This window comes from Perognathus longimembris, chromosome 6 (genome assembly GCF_023159225.1).
Source record: "Perognathus longimembris pacificus isolate PPM17 chromosome 6, ASM2315922v1, whole genome shotgun sequence".
In the NCBI taxonomy this organism is placed as follows: domain Eukaryota; kingdom Metazoa; phylum Chordata; class Mammalia; order Rodentia; family Heteromyidae; genus Perognathus; species Perognathus longimembris.
The window spans coordinates 85726202-85742743 of record NC_063166.1 but is presented as its reverse complement, the minus strand read 5'-3'; the positions used below and the strand labels follow the sequence as shown (position 1 = coordinate 85742743).

The 16542-nt window shown below is 71.2% G+C and overlaps 1 protein-coding gene across 1 annotated transcript in view; it reads right to left on the bottom strand.

Moving 5' to 3' along the window:
* Window positions 1–1555: 1555 nt before the first annotated feature.
* The window catches only part of Col9a3 (collagen type IX alpha 3 chain), a 19314-nt gene continuing 4327 nt past the window's right edge, over window positions 1556–16542 (bottom strand). The window contains exons 3-27 of the mRNA XM_048349438.1: window positions 15114–15361; window positions 14942–14995; window positions 13359–13412; window positions 13097–13150; window positions 12856–12897; window positions 12064–12120; window positions 11580–11633; window positions 10781–10834; window positions 10506–10559; window positions 10322–10375; window positions 9900–9953; window positions 9246–9299; window positions 8758–8811; window positions 8615–8668; window positions 7870–7914; window positions 7719–7772; window positions 7576–7629; window positions 6956–7009; window positions 6794–6865; window positions 5302–5337; window positions 4864–4908; window positions 2490–2522; window positions 2179–2324; window positions 1995–2049; window positions 1556–1696 (exon numbers count right to left, since the gene is read on the bottom strand). Of these exons, the coding sequence (XP_048205395.1) occupies window positions 2001–2049; window positions 2179–2324; window positions 2490–2522; window positions 4864–4908; window positions 5302–5337; window positions 6794–6865; window positions 6956–7009; window positions 7576–7629; window positions 7719–7772; window positions 7870–7914; window positions 8615–8668; window positions 8758–8811; window positions 9246–9299; window positions 9900–9953; window positions 10322–10375; window positions 10506–10559; window positions 10781–10834; window positions 11580–11633; window positions 12064–12120; window positions 12856–12897; window positions 13097–13150; window positions 13359–13412; window positions 14942–14995; window positions 15114–15361 (1529 nt within the window). The 3' untranslated portion in view covers window positions 1556–1696; window positions 1995–2000. The remainder of the gene's footprint in view (window positions 1697–1994; window positions 2050–2178; window positions 2325–2489; window positions 2523–4863; window positions 4909–5301; window positions 5338–6793; window positions 6866–6955; window positions 7010–7575; window positions 7630–7718; window positions 7773–7869; window positions 7915–8614; window positions 8669–8757; window positions 8812–9245; window positions 9300–9899; window positions 9954–10321; window positions 10376–10505; window positions 10560–10780; window positions 10835–11579; window positions 11634–12063; window positions 12121–12855; window positions 12898–13096; window positions 13151–13358; window positions 13413–14941; window positions 14996–15113; window positions 15362–16542) is intronic.

The following is a 16542-nucleotide window of genomic DNA, read 5'->3' as shown; positions in this document are numbered from 1 at the left end:
ACGCGGAGGGCACCCACGCCACAAGCCAGGCTTGGCAGTCGGGCAGGGCGAGCCCCGCGCTGGCCCTGGCCAGCAGCCCTTGCAGATGGTGCTTCCGCTTTGTTGAGGGCAGTTGTGCCCTCTGTGGTGTGCCCTCTGGTGCCCGTGTTCTCAATGAGTTTGGACCTGAGTCATTGAAGAGTTCTTAAAAAATGTCCCTTTGGCCTTCCAGGGCCGTGGCCGGGAAGCGCTCCTCTCGGCTCGCCCCGCGGGCTCTGCGGCCTGACGGCACGCGTGGTGCGCATCGGTCACCGCACGTGTGTTCCCGGAGCTCTGACGTTAGCGTGGCGGTGCCCGTGGGCTCGGCTGGTGTGGACGCTAAGACGAGGCGTCCATTTGCCTTGTGACGTTGAGCCCCGTGTGGCAGGGGTTCCGGCTCGCCTGGCCTTCCCCGTCTCCGCTCGCAGGAGTGGCGGCTGGGGCCGTGGCCGGAGGTAGGACTTGGGGAACCCCCCCGGTGCGCCCCTCCTCAGCGCCGCGCGCTCAGGCCTGTGGGGCCCAGCCGTGCGCCCCACGCAGGTCCAGCCGTCACCCCTGGTGGCCGCTGGAGCTGCGGCACCGCTGGTCAGGTGTTTGCTCCTGAGTGTCGGCAGGGCCGGGCTCCTGTTGTTCACTCCTCGCCTCTGTGTGTGCGTGTGTACTGGGGGGGCGGGGGACTCAGGGCGTGGGCCCGACCCTGAGCGCTTTGCTCTTTGGTTCTTTTTCTCAAGTCTACTTCTCTACCACTTGAGCCCTAGCTCCATTTCCAGGCTTTTTCTGGTTAAGTGGAGATACAAGTGTCATGAACGTTCCTGTCCAGGCTGGCCTGGACCTGCACTCCTCAGATCCCAGCCTCCCGCGTAACTGGGTGGCAGGCGTGAGCCACCGGCGCTTGGCTCATTCCCTGCTTTTGGGTCTCTCCCGCTCCACCAGGTTTCATTCTGGTGGTATTTGGGGGGACTGTCACGTGAAAAGAAGGGCAGGGCGCCGGTGGCTCACACCTGTGGCCCTAGCTAAGCAGGAGGCTGGGGTCTGAGGACGTGGGTTCAAAGCCTCCTCGGCAGGACTCGGAAAAGCCAGGAGCGTCACTCAAGTGGCAGAGCACAGCCTCGAGACAAAGAGAAGCCAGCGGGGGCCCCGCGGGCGGGTGGGGGCAGCATGGGCGGGACGGGGCCTGCGGCACAGCCTCCCGGGCGGCGCGGACAGTCGTCCTGTGCCACACGGAGTGGGGAGCCACGCTTCCGGTTTGGTTCTTTGCTGCACTTTCCATGAGTCGGGGCAGGGCAAGGCCGGGGGCACCGCGGCGGCCGGGGGGGGGGGGTCGCGGCGGCCGGGGGGGGGCACCGCGGCGGCCGGGGGGGGGCCAGGCCGGCTGCCCCCCGGGTCTCCCTCGGGAGCAGGGCCACTCAGTGCGGGGGGCAGCGGCCGGGTTTCCACCGTGGCCGGGTCACTGCCCCCCACGGCCGGGAGGCCTCGCCTCGCGCCGCCCACTCACCTCTGGGTCCAGGGTCTCCCAGCTCCCCGGTGGGACCGCGATACCCAGGGGGCCCTCGAGCGCCAGGGTGGCCGGTGGGGCCCGGAGGCCCGGGGGGCCCGGGGGGCCCGGCTGGACCCGGGCGGCCGATGGAGCCGGGTGCTAAGGGCTTCCTCAGGTGCGCAGCCAGCTGTGCAATTTGCTCTTTAGGAAAACAGGGAGCACGCACTCACTCGAGGACAGGGGTGACGGGAAGGGCCCTGCGTGGCAGGGGGGTGAAGGGCGTCGGCGTGGGAGCGCCGGGCTGGGCGCTTCTGTCAGCTGCTGTTATGCAGAGCACGGCTGTGCGGCCGCCCTCTCCAGCCGGGCCACGGCCCGGGGGACCCGAGCCCCACGCACTGCGGGGCGGGGAGAGCAGGTGGAAGGCTGGGCGGGGTGGGCGGGGGGGGGGGGGGGCAGCAGGGAAGGGAGGCGGGCAGGGGAGGGAGGGGCCGCCACTCACCGCCGATCAGGCCCCCGCACAGCTCCCTGACCCGCTGCTCGCTGGCTTCTTTGCCCTGGAATCGCCAGGCCAGTCAGTGGGGGGCAACTGTGCTCACTGCGCTTGGGGCAAACCCAGACCCCCCCGTCCCAGGGCAACTGTGAGTGTTCAAGCGACCCGCTGGGCCGGCAGAGGAGCCACCTACCGGCACGCCGGGGCTCCCCGTGGGGCCAGGGACGCCCTGAAGGCCCGGGAGCCCCAGAGGCCCCGGGGGGCCGGGGACGCCCTGGACACCACCAGTGCCATTGGGTCCTGGAACGCCCTTTGGGCCCAGCTCCCTCGAAAGCCAGACTGTGAAGAAAGAGGAGGAAGGGTCAGGGGTCCGGGCCGGGGCCAGAGCTGCCCCCCGAGGTCCTCTCCGGGGCGGTCCTGGCCTGGCAGCCCCGCCCGGCAGGCCAGAGGGGGGTGGGGAGCCCCGGGCTGGGGGGCCTGGCAGAGCACGGGCCAGCCACTCACCTCTCCTTTCTGCCCAACGGGGCCACTGGGACCCTGTGAAGAGAGGGTGTGCTTGAGCGCCGGGCGGGAGCGGGGTGGGGCCCCCACGGGCAGTCACGGCCCCCGCTGCCCCTTCACCCGTGGACACGGCCAGCCGGGCCCGGCCTCTGGGTCACGCCGTGAGCCAGTTGTCCACCGTTGAAGCCCGAGATGGCGGCGGGTGAGTCCCCTGTGCCTTGCGGCGGGGCCCACTGAGGCAGCCCCCTCCCCGCCCCCCGCGAAGGCTGCCGAGGACGCGAACGAGGGCCGGAGGTGGCTCTGGCCTGAGGGCCAAGACGTTCGCGCCGGCCCGGGTGGGACCAGCGGCCCGGTCTCGGGGCCAGGCTGGCTGTGCTGTGCCCGGATGCGAAGGGAAGAGCTCACGCGAGAACCGGAGTCCGGAAGAGGGGACGCCGACCCGGACGCCCGCGCTCACGCTGACTACGCCGACCCGGACGCCCGCGCTCACGCTGACTACGCTGACCCGGACGCCCGCGCTCACGCTGACTACGCCGACCCCTGACTACGCTGACCCGGACGCCCGCGCTCACGCTGACTACGCTGACCCCTGACCACGCCGACCCGGACGCCCGCGCTCACGCTGACTACGCTGACCCCTGACCACGCCGACCCGGACACCCGCGCTCACGCTGACTACGCCGACCCGGACGCCCGCGCTCACGCTGACCACGCTGACCCGGACGCCCGCGCTCACGCTGACCACGCTGACCCGGACGCCCGCGCTCACGCTGACTACGCTGACCCGGACGCCCGCGCTCACGCTGACTACGCTGACCCGGACGCCCGCGCTCACACTGACTACGCCGACCCCTGACCACGCCGACCCGGACGCCCGCGCTCACGCTGACTACGCTGACCCCTGACCACGCCGACCCGGACACCCGCGCTCACGCTGACTACGCCGACCCGGACGCCCGCGCTCACTCTGACTACGCTGACCCGGACGCCCGCGCTCACGCTGACCACGCTGACCCGGACGCCCGCGCTCACGCTGACTACGCTGACCCGGACGCCCGCGCTCACGCTGACTACGCTGACCCGGACGCCCGCGCTCACACTGACTACGCCGACCCCTGACCACGCCGACCCGGACGCCCGCGCTCACGCTGACTACGCCGACCCGGACGCCCGCGCTCACGCTGACTACGCCGACCCGGACGCCCACGCTCACGCTGACCACGCCAACCCGGACGCCCGCGCTCACGCTGACTACGCCGACCCGGACGCCTGCGCTCACGCTGACCACGCCGACCCGGACGCCTGCGCTCACGCTGACCACGCCGACCCGGACGCCCGCGCTCACGCTGACCACGCCGACCCGGACGCCCGCGCTCACGCTGACTACGCTGACCCCTGACCACGCTGACCCGGACGCCTGCGCTCACGCTGACTACACTGACCCCTGACTACGCTGACCCGGACGCCTGCGCTCACGCTGACCACGCCGACCCGGACGCCGCGCTCACGCTGACTACGCTGACCCCTGACTACGCCGACCCGGACGCCCGCGCTCACGCTGACTACGCCGACCCCTGACCACGCTGACCCGGACGCCCGCGCTCACGCTGACTACGCTGACCCCTGACTACGCTGACCCGGACGCCCGCGCTCACGCTGACTACACTGACCCCTGACTACGCCGACCCGGACGCCCGCGCTCACGCTGACTACGCCGACCCGGACGCCCGCGCTCACGCTGACCACGCCTACCCGGACGCCCGCGCTCACGCTGACTACGCCGACCCGGACGCCCGCGCTCACGCTGACCACGCCAACCCGGACGCCCGCGCTCACGCTGACTACGCTGACCCGGACGCCCGCGCTCACGCTGACCACGCCAACCCGGACGCCCGCGCTCACGCTGACTACGCTGACCCCTGACCACGCTGACCCGGACGCCCGCGCTCACGCTGACCACGCCGACCCGGACGCCCGCGCTCACGCTGACTACCGAATCCTCTTTGTGCAGAGATCATAACAAACCCACGAACACGTAAACAGAAACCCCGCTCCCCTCGTGAGACCCCCCGGCTCTGGCCAGGGCGGAGCGCTCCCCGGCCCTCTGGCGGTCGAGTGTTCCGCAGCTAGACGTGAGTCACGCCGGAGGCGCCCGAGGAGCCCCGGACGTCGCCCGCGGGGCGCGGTGGGCGTCTACGGAGCGCCGCAGCTCACCCGCGCGTTTCCCGGCCGGGTGCCCCGGCCGAAGGGCCGGCAGAACCCCCACTGGCTCGGGGGGGCCAGAGCAGGCGGATGCGCGGCCGCCCCGAGAACGCCGCCCGCGGCCCCGCCCACGGGGCCGATCCCACCCGGGCCGGCCGGCGCGGGGGGCACTCACCAGCTCTCCTTTGTCCCCGGGGAGACCATCCGCTCCTGCGAACCCCTGGAAGCGAGCGGCTCGGCGTTAGCAAGGCCCGGCCCTGCCTCAGACCGCGCTGCGCTCCACGCGTGCCCGAGTGCGGGGCCCCGAGACGGCGGCGGGCGGCCTCTGAGGTCCACAGCAGGGCGGGGGGGGGGGGCCGCAGCCTGCCCCGCGGACAGCCCACCTCCAGCCACCCCGGCCCACCCGCCCCATGACACAAGCATGACCGGCCTGAGGCTCTGCTCCCAGGCTGGCGTCCGGAGGGGTGGGTGCCAAGCCGGGCAAAGGAAAAGACAAGGAGGAAGGGGGGAGAGCCCCGACGGCCCCCCGACGGCCCCCCGACGGCCCGGCAGCTCCGAGAGGATGGTGCTGATGAGCGAGACCCAAAGCGCACGGGGCGGTGGGGCCGCTCACCTGGTCTCCTTTAGCGCCGGAGGCTCCTCCCGGGCCCTGGCAGGGAAGGCGGGGTGAGAGGCTTGCCCACGGGCCGCCACCTCGCGGTGCGGGCGGGAGACGCGCTGGGACCGGGCACGGCCCAGCACACGGGGGCACAGCCTGGGTCCCCGGGGGGTGGGGGTGGGTGCCGTGCGCTGCGGGGCTCACTGACGTAGTCCCGGGCCCACGTCATCAGAGGACTAAGTGCTCGCTCCAGTCCTCCCACCTGACCGAATTCGGGGCCCTGTGCAGGACCTGTGATGATCTCGGAGGTCGGGTGCCGTTGATGGGGAGCTCGCACAGGCCCTGGACTGCACCCCAGCACCCCAAGGACGAGACTTGGTGAGCCAGAACCGGGCCCCACCAGCCAGCCCTCCTGCGGCCTCAGCCTTCCTCTCCTGGCTTGGAGGCCCTGGGGCTGCTGGCGTGTCCCCCAACCTGGAATTTCCTGTCTGGAGGCTAATAAAGGGCCTACTGTCCTGCAGTGGGGGGGGGTTCTCTGCCCTCCCAGGCTGTGTGCACAGCCCCCCCCCCCGCCACGTGGCCCCCAAGGACTTGCTGTATCATCCTGGGGTCAGACCAGACCTCCAACCCCTCCCAGGCGACAGCCACGCAGCGCCCCGGGCCTGGGGCCTCCGGAAAGCCAAAGGCGGGGCCTCACGCCCCTTAGCTTTGTTTCTCACTGGAGGCTCTTTGCTGGTTAACTGGCGGTAACCGTCTCTCCCATCTATCCACCCAGGCTGGCCTGGAGTCAGCTCCCAGCCCTCAGCCTGTTAGTGTTGCTGCCAGAGCTCCTTTCCAGGCTTTTTTTTTTTTTTCTCAGGCCTGGGGCTTGAACTCAGGGCCTGAGCACTGTCCCTGTCTTCCACTACCACTCTGCCACTTGAGCCACAGCGCCACTTCTGGCCTTTTCTATATATGTGGTGCTGGGGAATCGAACCCAGGGCTTCATGCATGGGAGGCAAGCACTGTACCGCTAGGCCACCTTCCCCGCCCCAGCTCTCAGCCTCTTGAGTAGCTGGGAGTGGCCACAGCCCCTGGCTGAGCGCAGGCATCATTGGCTACTGCAAGATGGCAGGAAAGGGTGCGGGAAAGGCACAGCAATTGGGAATGCTGGGTGTTCAAGCTCATCTTACAGCGACGTGACCTCTGCCCCACGGCGCCTCGCCCACGTGCGGCTGGTGGTGCGGGCCCGGGGCTCACGCGGCCGCCGCTCCCTCTCCCTAGTGAGTCACAGGGCTGCTGCGCCCCGCGGGCCCACGGAGGGTCCAGAAGCAGCCGAGAGGCTCCGGAGCCCCTCCCGTCCACAGGGACGGCCAGCAGAGCGGACGAGGAGCGGCAGGGCCAGGGACGCCCTGATGGGGACCGCCCACCGTCGCCTCAGCCGGGCAGACGGGGCCAGCCGCGCAGGGGCCGCGCTGAGGGCAGGGTGGGGGGCGAGAGCGGACGACCTGCCACGGAGGCCACTTACCCGGTCACCCCCTTCCCCTCGCAGGCCTTGGGGTCCTGGAAGGCCAGGATCTCCAACACTGCCCTTTCGGCCCTGTGGATGGGGGCCAGGCTGGTGAGCCCTGCGGAGCCCACCGGGGCTCCCTGCCCGCCCTGCCCGCCGCACCGGGCCAGCGCCACCCACCTGGAAGCCACGGACACCGGGAGCCCCAGGAGGGCCTTGTGGACCAAGCGCCCCCTGAAAGACAAGCGTGTGGAAAGGGGGGGATGTGGGCCTGAGCCCCTGGCTGAGGGGCCGGGACAGCGGCGGGGAGATCGGGGTGCACGGGGCCTGGGTGGGGCCGAGGGGACCACGAGGGCGCACACCCTTCGTCGGGCTGACTCCGCACCGGCCCGGGCCCGATGCCCATCCCCTCCCCCCGGCCCCGTGGCCGGCAGCTCCGTGGGGACCGGAGCCGTGCGGGGTATGAGGCCCCATGGGGGAGATGCAGGCTGCCCCTCCTGCCCCAGGGGCTGAGGGGCATCACCAGCCGGCAGCCCCAGCGCCAGTGGGCTTGACCCACTTAGGCACCCAAATGCCTCCCCGGCCTGCTCAGAAGCTAGAGCCCCACGCCGCCCCACGCCCCCCTCGCCCCCCTCACCCCCCACGCCGCCCCCCCACACTGCCCCTCACCCCCCACGCCGCCCCACACCCCCCACGCCCCCTCACCCCCCACGCCCCCCACGCCGCCCCACACCCCCCACGCCGCCCCTTGCCCCCATGCTGCCCCCCCCACGCACCCCCCAGGCTGCTCCTCCACTCACCGCGGAGCCCCGGTGGCCGGCCTCTCCACGCTCCCCGGGCACGCCCATGTCTCCCTGGGGGGAGGGAGAAGGACCTAAGGGCGGGGTTCTCACTGGGGAGGGGGGAGCCCACGCACAGGCCGGGGAAGGGCTGCGGCACTCACAGGGACGCCTGGCTCTCCCGAGGGGCCGGCCTCACCCAGCTCTCCAGCTCTGCCCTGCAGATGTGGGGACACGCTGAGTGCCCCGTCCCCTCTGTCGGGGACCGGGGCACTGCCTCCCCGCCTCCCCGGGGGAAAGCCAGCACCCACTTACCAGTTCCCCCTTCTCCCCTTTGGACCCCGCTCGACCAGGAAGGCCCTGTCAGGAGAGGGCGGGGTGAGGGCCGCGGGGACCGAGTGCGGGCACCGCGCCCGGCCACCGCTCCCATGCCGGGCTTCCTGCGCCCTGCGGACCCCGGGGGCAGGGCTGACGCTTCCTGCCGAGGCGCAGAGCCCCTCGCAAAGCCCTGGGCCTGCCACGAGGACACCCCCGTGTACACCCACGGACAACACAGGCGCCCGACCACGAGCCCGCGGGACACGGGGTGAGCACGGGGCGCCTGTCCTCCACGAGCCCGCGGGGTGAGCACGGGGGGTGAGCACGGGGGGTGAGCACGCGGGGTGAGCGCGCGGGGTGAGCACGGAGGCGCCTGTCCTCCATGAGCACGCGGGGTGAGCACGCGGGGTGAGCACGCGGGGTGAGCGCGCGGGGTGAGCATGCGGGGTGAGCACGCGGGGTGAGCACGGGGGGTGAGCACGGGGGGGTGAGCACGCGGGGTGAGCACGCGGGGTGAGCACGCGGGGTGAGCGCGCGGGGTGAGCACGCGGGGTGAGCACGCGGGGTGAGCACGCGGGGTGAGCACGCGGGGTGAGCACGCGGGGTGAGCACGGGGCGCCTGTCCTCCACGTGCCCCCGGGACGCGGGGCTGCGCTGGGCCCCAGAGCCCTGTCCGGGCCGCCCCTGGGGCCGCGGAGGGGTCCGCCCGCCGCCCTGGCACGGCCCGCTGCTGGGCACTCACCGGCAGCCCGCTGGGACCCTTCTCTCCGGGGGCGCCGCTGCGACCAGCCTCTCCCTGCGGACGGCGGCAGAGCACACGCGGGCTGGGGGCTGAGGGGCCGCGCCGCTGCCCCGCGCCTCCCCGAAGCCCTGCCTGGCACCAACCTTCTCCCCATCGAGGCCTGGCACTCCGTCCCGGCCATCTTTGCCTGGCATGCCCTGGGGACAAGGGACGGCATTAGTCCTCCTCCTTGTAGCAGAGCCTTGGCCCCCTGAGGGCGGCCCCTCCCCACTTCCACCCCACACGGGGGAGGGGACCCCAGCAACCCCACAGGGTGCTCCCCGCCCCCCGTTACTTCTCAAGTGCCTAGAATTCTACCCCCAAGGCTCCCGCGGCTGCTGAACCCCAGGCCGGGGCGAGGGAAGCCAGGGGGCTGCTGGGAGTTGCTCTACCAGTGATTTGAATATCAAAAAGATACCAGCCCCACGCTGGATCACACACAGACCCCCCTGAGTGCCCTCCCTCCTTCCCCCCCCCCCCCCGTGGCAGTGGGTCACACGCCCCTGCCTTGAACCGTGGCAGGAGCCATCTGCCCCGATGGAGGGCACAGGGCAGCGCCCGCGAGTCACCGGGTGGCGCCCAGGGTACTCACTGGCTCTCCGCCCGGCCCGGCCACGCCAGGGAGTCCTTTGGGACCAGGTCTGCCCTAAGGGACACACGGAGATGGGAGCAGCCGGTTGGGACCGCGCGCCACGGCCCGCAGCCCACCGTGCTGAGCCCCGGGCGCCAGCCCAGGCTCTGTGAGCGCCAGGCGCGGTGTTCTGGGCCAGGCTCCCCAGCCTCCTGGGGCAGGCTCTGCCCCCCGGCCTCACGGGGCGCCGGGGAACCCGGCTTTGGGAGCGGTGGGGTGCAGCACAGGCCGGGCAGGCGAGGTGAGGTCAAGGCTGGCAGCGGCGAAGGTCAGCTCGGTCAGGAGGTGCGGAACTGTCTTCCGACGACTCCCGGCCCGTCCGCACGCCTGCCTGAGCCAGCCTCTCCCCCGTTCCCCCCTTCCAGCAAGGCAGGGGGTCCCCGGGGCCCCCACCTGCCCGGAGCCCCTGCCCGGCATGCTGCAGGAGCTGCCCCCCCATGTGGAGGGGGCGGGGGGGGGCACCGGGGCCCCCCAGGCCTTCGTGCATGCAGCAGCTCACCCCCACTGAAGACAGGACCTGCCGTAGGGAGCCCCAAGTTCCTCGGCAGGACCCGCGTGCTCACCCCACTCCCAACCCCAGAAGAACCCTACCAGGTGGACTTCTTCCCCACTTACAAGGTCACCCTTGGGGCCACGGAAACCTTCTGGGCCCCTCTCGCCTCTGTCACCCTGCAATGACAAGGGGGAGGCAGCGACAGCATTAACAGTCGGACGGACAGACAGACCGACCGCCAGACAGAAGCACGACCAAGGCCTCTGCGTGGCGTCGGCCACCTTGCTGCTGTGGCCGTCACGGGGTCAGAGGGCGGGTGGCACGGGCGGCAGCTCTCCCAGGACAAGCGCTCCTTCCTCCCGCAGACGGGCCGAGCCCCCAGCATGCGCCCCTCCCGGCGAGCCACCCCCAGGGGGGAGCCGCTCAGCCTGGGGCAGGGCCCGCTGGGGGGGGGGGCTGGGGAATCATCTTCATGACTTCACGAGGCCGCGGCAGGATGGGGCGCAGCCCCCCGGCCCACCCTCCACTCTGGACACACACGTACCACTTTCCCGGGTGCTCCTGGGACCCCGGGGGGCCCTCGGAACCCAATGGGGCCCTGTAGAGGAGAGAAGGCGTTTGAGATCCTTCACGGGAAGAGAGACAGAGAAGCTATGGAAAAGCCCGCAGCAAGGCAGGGCTGGAAATCAACCTGGCCACGGCCCCCCCACCCGGGCCACAGGACTCACCCGGTCCCCAGGGGGCCCCAGTGGCCCTGGCAGTCCTCGTGCTCCCCGAGGCCCCTGTGGGGAGAAGCGGGAGATGCAGGAGGAAGTTTGCCGCCCCCCCAGATCCCACAGGGCCCTGTCTGCAGGCCCCACGTGCCTCAGCCAAGGCCCTGGGGTCACCCAGGTGTGACCGTCCCAGGTCCTGGTGGGCGGCCCCAGGGCATGCGCCAGCCCCCCACATCGGCGCCGGCCCCCTTGGGCTCCCCTCCTGCCGGATGAGCCCCTGCAAACCTCACCTGTAGCCCCACAGTGCCTGGGAGGCCAGCAGGTCCAGGGGGCCCAGGGTCGCCCTGAAATGGAAAAAGAAGTGGTCACTAGGTCCAGGTGTGCTTCTAGTGCCTTCTGTCGTCCCCTGGTCGCTCCGCCACAGCCCAAATACTGAGTGGCGTTGCCCCTCCCCTGGGCCCTGAACTCCGGAAGGTGATAAGGGGAGGCACTGCCCACAGCCCCAGAGAGGCGGCAGGTGGACAGGCCCCGGCGGCCACGTCCGTAACCCCAGCTACTCAAGTCCCCAGAGAGGGAGAACGGTCTGAAGGCAGCCCTGGGAAGACAAGTAGGAGAAGCTCTCAGCTCCAACGGATCAGCCCAACGCTGAAGCGGAGGGGTGGCTCAAATGGAAGAGCCCAATGAGAGCCTGAGACCCCAAGTTCAAGCCCCAGCACCAGGAAAACGAGCACACGCGTGAGGGACACACAGATCACAGAGCCTCACTCCTGTCTGGACCGGGCAGGGCCTCCGCTCCCGCAACGCCCCAGCCGCCCACCCCCCCAGGGGCAGCCCAGACCACAGGGCCGGCCTGTGGGCATGGGCAAGCCCGCCCCGGCGGTGCTACGGGGGGGGGGGGTTCAGAGCCAGCGTCCTTGGGGGGTCCCCCAGGAGAGGGAGGGCCTGGCGGGAGCGGAGGCTTTGGGGGAGGCTGGGCGGGGTGGGCACCGGCCGGGACCACCAGCTCTGCCCAGCCAGGGGCTGTCGGCCGCGAGGCCGCGGCCCCTGCCTCTCCTGGGCCACCAGCCCCAGACGTGGGCAGCGTCTTACCTTCTCTCCATCCTTGCCAACTTCTCCCTGATCCCCCTTGTAGCCCGTGAGCCCCTGAAAGCAGACACGGGTCTCACGGCCTCGCAGGGCCTCGGCTGCCCCCTCCTGAGGAGCACCGAGCCCGGGCCGCTGGCCAGCCGGGATCCCAGCCAGAGCTGCACTGTAGTGGCCAGGACCCAAGGCCTGGGTCCAGATGGGGAAACCGAGGCACGCGGCCTCCCCAAGGACCCTCCTCTGGCCAGGAGGGGCAGCGGCGGCACAGGACAGGTACACGGTGCCAGCTCTCTCCTCCCCGAGCCCCGTGCTCCAGGTCCGGCCTGGCCACGCCAGCTTCTGGCGCATCAATCACCAGGCCAGGGTGGGAAGAGGGGGGTCCCCCTACCAAAGCCAGGACCTCAGATCCCACAGCCGCCAGGCCCCCCGCCGGCCTCCTGCTAGTAGGGAGGTGCATTTGGGCCCGCCACACCTGCAGCCACCCCCTTACCTTGAACCCTGGCATTCCTGGTGGCCCAGGCGGGCCTGGCGGGCAGATGGCGGGGCACTGTCAGGACACAGAGTGAATGAACGCTGAGGGGGCTCAGCATCACAGGGCCCCGAGGGGGGCCCCTCCACCGCGAAGGGGCAGCCAGACGCCCTCCCGCCCCGACTCTGCATTCTCAACGCGGCTGCTCACCGGGCCAGCGCGCGGTTAGCACGGCCACGCCCCCCGGGGTGCCGGCCCACACCGGCCGGTGCCTGGAACCCGCTTTCTCGTGTGGAAGAACCTGACCCCCCTCCCCCCCAGTGAGGGGCGTGGAGTCACCGCAGGGAGAGCACAGAAACCACAGCTTTCTCAGCAACAATGAGCTCTGTGTGCGAGTGCGGTGCTGACATTGGCAAAGAAGAGCAAAGACCCCGGCCCCAGGTTTGTTCCTCCCCCCTCCCTCCCTCCCTGCCTCCCTCCCCCGCCCTTCTCTTTTATTTAGTAGTAGTCACGATAGAAGTGGCCGGGGCGCTCTCCCGCCGCCTGTGCGTGGGGTGCAGGTCTGCTCTGCCCGCTGCCTCCGGGCAGGTGGTCTGGGGGGCAGCGAGGAGCAGAGGGCCCCGGGGCAGGTGCGAGGCGGGGCGGGGGGGGGGGGGAGGCTGAGCCTGAGCCCAGCGACACGGGCGGCAAGCAGGCGGCTCGCCCTGCAGGCAGCAGTGCCACGCTGGACGGGCCCCGAGGTGGCCGTCTCCCTCCCACCTCCCCTCAGGAGGGTCGGCCCTGGTCCTCCTCACAACGCCCCCAAGTGCCCACCTGCAAGTCCGTGGCGCCTTCGGGGAGGACCCCAGGGTGCCCCTGGAACACAGAGATGGCGGATAGCCCCCCCCCCCCCGCCCCTACCCCAGCCCACACTTCCAGGCAACCAGGGCTGTCCTTGGGTTCCGCCCGACCCCGTCCCAAGTGCCGTCCGCCCCCAGGGAAGGGCCAGGCAGCCTTAGGGTGTTCAGGGGGTGGGTTTGCGCCTGGCGCTTCCAGACCACTGCCTGGTACTCACGGGAGGTCCAGGGGGCCCTGGGGGTCCAGGCAGGCCTGGGAGTCCAGAGGGGCCCTGGAAGAGGGGTCTTGACTCAGCAGGAAACCCTCCTAGGAGGGGCTTCACCAGACACTCCCGGCTCCCTCCAACCGCCCCAAGCCAGGCCGGCTGGGCCTCGCAGGCCCTGCAGCCCCACGAGAGGAGGGGAGGGCAGGAGGCAGAGGAGGGCCGGAGGTGGGGAGCCCCCCCCCGTGGCTGAGCTGCACATTGGGGGACCACTCACCGGGGGGCCTCGCAGACCAATCCCACCGGGGAGGCCGCTCACTCCCGCCTCTCCCTGGAGGAGGTAAGAGACGGAAAGTCCTGTGGGTGGGGGTCGGGGGGTGCCGGGGAGGGCTGTACCCTGGAAGCCCCCTGCCCTGCTTTGGGTCACCCCAGCCCAGGTGGGCTCCCAGGGGTGGGGCAGCTCTGGAGCGGGCGTGAGGGGGGCACGGGAGGGGAGTACTCACAGGGGATCCTGGAAGGCCTTTGCCCTGCAATGCCAAGCGCAGGGTCAGTGCGTGAGGCGAGGTTTCCCCTGCAACCCCAGGCGCCCCCAGGAAAGGGCGCGGGGGGGGGGGCTGTGCCCCACGCCATAGAGGGCAGGACCCTCGGAGTCCCGATCGGGCTTAGACCCAGCCAGGCAGCCGGGGGGGGCCTCCAGATGACCTGGCCATGCCCCCCCCCGCCCTCACCACCTCTGGTACTCACCCCCAGCCCAGGTGGCCCAGGGGGTCCCAGACTTCCCTGAGGAAGAAAACGGGGTTAGAAGGGGGTGGGGCCTTTGATTTCATTTGCAAACGGATTTGCCTCCCTCTGGAGGCCTGGCCCACATGGGAGGGGGGGGGGACCCCAGCAGGCGCGGCCCACACAGTGCGGGGGGGGGGGGGGGGAGGGGGAGGCGGAGCGGGCCCCGCCCACAGGCCACGGCAGGCCTCCCATGCCCCAGCAGCTCAGGCAGGACCCTCTGCCCACCATCCTGCGAGGAAAGGGGGGGGCCAGGAAAACAGGCGAGGGAACGGGCAGAGCCACCAGGCGGGAACAGTACCAGGGCCAGCCGCGTGCCCTACAGAAGTGACCCCAGGGCGGACCCCTCCAGGAAGACCGCCAGAGACCAGCCTCGGGGGCTGCTGGGACCTCCAGCCCCAGCCAGGCCCCCTCCTGCTGCCTGGACGGGGTGCGCTGGTCTGGCGGGCCCCAGCCCGGGCCCGGCCCTCCCCGCGGCAGGCACTGGGTGCCCGCGGCTGGCGGCTGCCCGCTCCGTGTGGTTTTCGGCCAGATGCTTCGCTCGGATGGCCAGTTCCCAGGGCCGGCCGAGTCCCCGCCCGCTACCTGACTTGCTTGCCCGCAGGGCAGCCCGGGGCTCAGCCTCGCCCTCAGAAGCCACGGGGTGGGGAGGAGGCCAGCCAGCGAGGCTGCTCTATTAGAGAGGAGGCTTACTGGGCAATACACAGGGCTGGCTGTGGGCCCCTCCTCATGGGTCACCTCGGGTACTCAGAGGAGGAGGAGGGGAAGGGGGAGGGGAGGGGGAGGGGAGGGGGAGCACCTGGATCCATCACCAACCCCAGCCACGTCAGCTGACACTGCCACGGTCTGGACCCTGGGATGACTGAGGGAGGACGGCCACGGGGCGGGTCGCCTGCACCCCGCGCCCCCCCTCCCCACCGGCCGACTGCAGGGACAGCAGGTAGCCTAACCAGGGGGGTCAGGCTCACTCCTCCCGGAACTTGCCCCTTGTTGGCCTGTGTGCACGGGACCCCCCCCCCCCCCCCCCCGCCGCGGGTCACCCTGGACTGGGCGCCCTCTCTGGACAGCACAGGCACTTACCCGCTCTCCAGGAGCTCCTTTGGGTCCAGAAGGTCCGTCTCTCCCTGTCAGACCCTGGGGAGAGAGGAAGGGGGAGGGTTCAAGGAACCCTCATAGTGGAATCACACCCCCTCCAGGAAAGAAAATGAGTCACAGACCCTTAACCACACGAATCCAGAAGGGTGAGGAAGACCTGGGGTCCAGCCACCCCGTTCCCCTGGTGCACCCTATCTCTACGAGGAGCTGGGGGCAGACACAGCGGCCGGCAGCCCGCTCTGCAGGCCTGTCCTAGAGCCGGGCCTCGAGCCAGGCCGGCCGCGGAAGCCAGCAGCTCGGGGCCGAGGGGCCCGAGGTAGCTGCCCTCCCGAGGGGCGAGGGCTCGTGGCGCTTCCGAGCCGACCCGGGCAGGCGCTGGCCGGTCCGGGCCCGAGGCCAGCAGCCCTGGTGAGGACGGCGGAGGCTTCTGTCAGAGCGGGCCTCCCGCCTGAGCGGGCCCAGCTGGGGAGCCGCCGCTAGAACCTGACCCCTGACCCGTGGCGGGCCGGGCCCGGGGGGCGGGGGGGGGCCCACACTCACATCCACGCCCGGCAGGCCCGGCAGTCCGGCCTCTCCCGGCTTTCCTGGCTTTCCCGGTGCCCCCTTGGGTCCCTAGGCAGGAGGGAAGGCAGGGGTGGGAGGGAGGGAAGCATTTCAGCCCCACATTAGGCACACCCAGCTGTGGAGACGGCCCCCCATCCCCGCGGCTCCACGGCACCCTTAGGGGGCTCCCCCGTCCACCCCGCCTCCCCAGAGAAGGGCTGCAGGGCCCCGCGTGAACGGCAGGCGGAGAGGGCCTCTGAGGCCACACTGCCCCCTCCGGGGCCCGTGTGGGAACAGACCCAAAGAAAGCTTCCAGCCAGACCCCGCCAGAACAGCCCCCGCGGCCCCACGCCCCGCCCGCCCGTCCCGGCCCAGCATGCGCCCGGCAGGCGTGCGGGAGACTGTCAAGGACCTTCTGTTCTCTCCAGACCGGAAGGCCCCCTCCCCCACAGCCGGGGTACTCACCGGGGACCCGGGGAGACCTGGAGGGCCGGCTTCTCCCTGCAAAGGGGGGGGGGGTGACCAATGCCAGCCTTAAAACGAGCAGCCCCTGGGAAAGCACCCACGGGAGTCCAGCGAGGTGTCTCCCTGGAGGCCCGGGCGCGGGGAGACGTGGGACCTCGGCCCCGTTGCCCACCCTGGCACACCAGGGCGCGGGGGGCACGCCAGCCCACGTGGCACGTGGAAGTATTCCGAGGGCACAACCCCCCCGGGAGTGTCCCACGCAGCCCCACAACCTAGAGCGGGGGCTGTCAGATTGAAAATCAGTAAATACAACAGGAAAGTGAGGAGCAAGGTTGGTCCCGTGCTCCCCTGTCCCCCATCTCCAGGAAGGTACCCAGACGCTGGGATGGTGAAACCCTTCCACGGAGACCGTAAGAGTCTGGGGCCCAGATGTACAGCCCCGGGGGAGGGGCGCAAAGAGGCCCTGGGGCCCGGGTCCAGGGCCCACCATGCCCCCTCCAGAGACAGCTCTGCCGTGGGGGAGGGGAGGCAGGCTCACGACCGTCAAGGACAGGTTCTGGGCACCCTGCCTTCCTGAA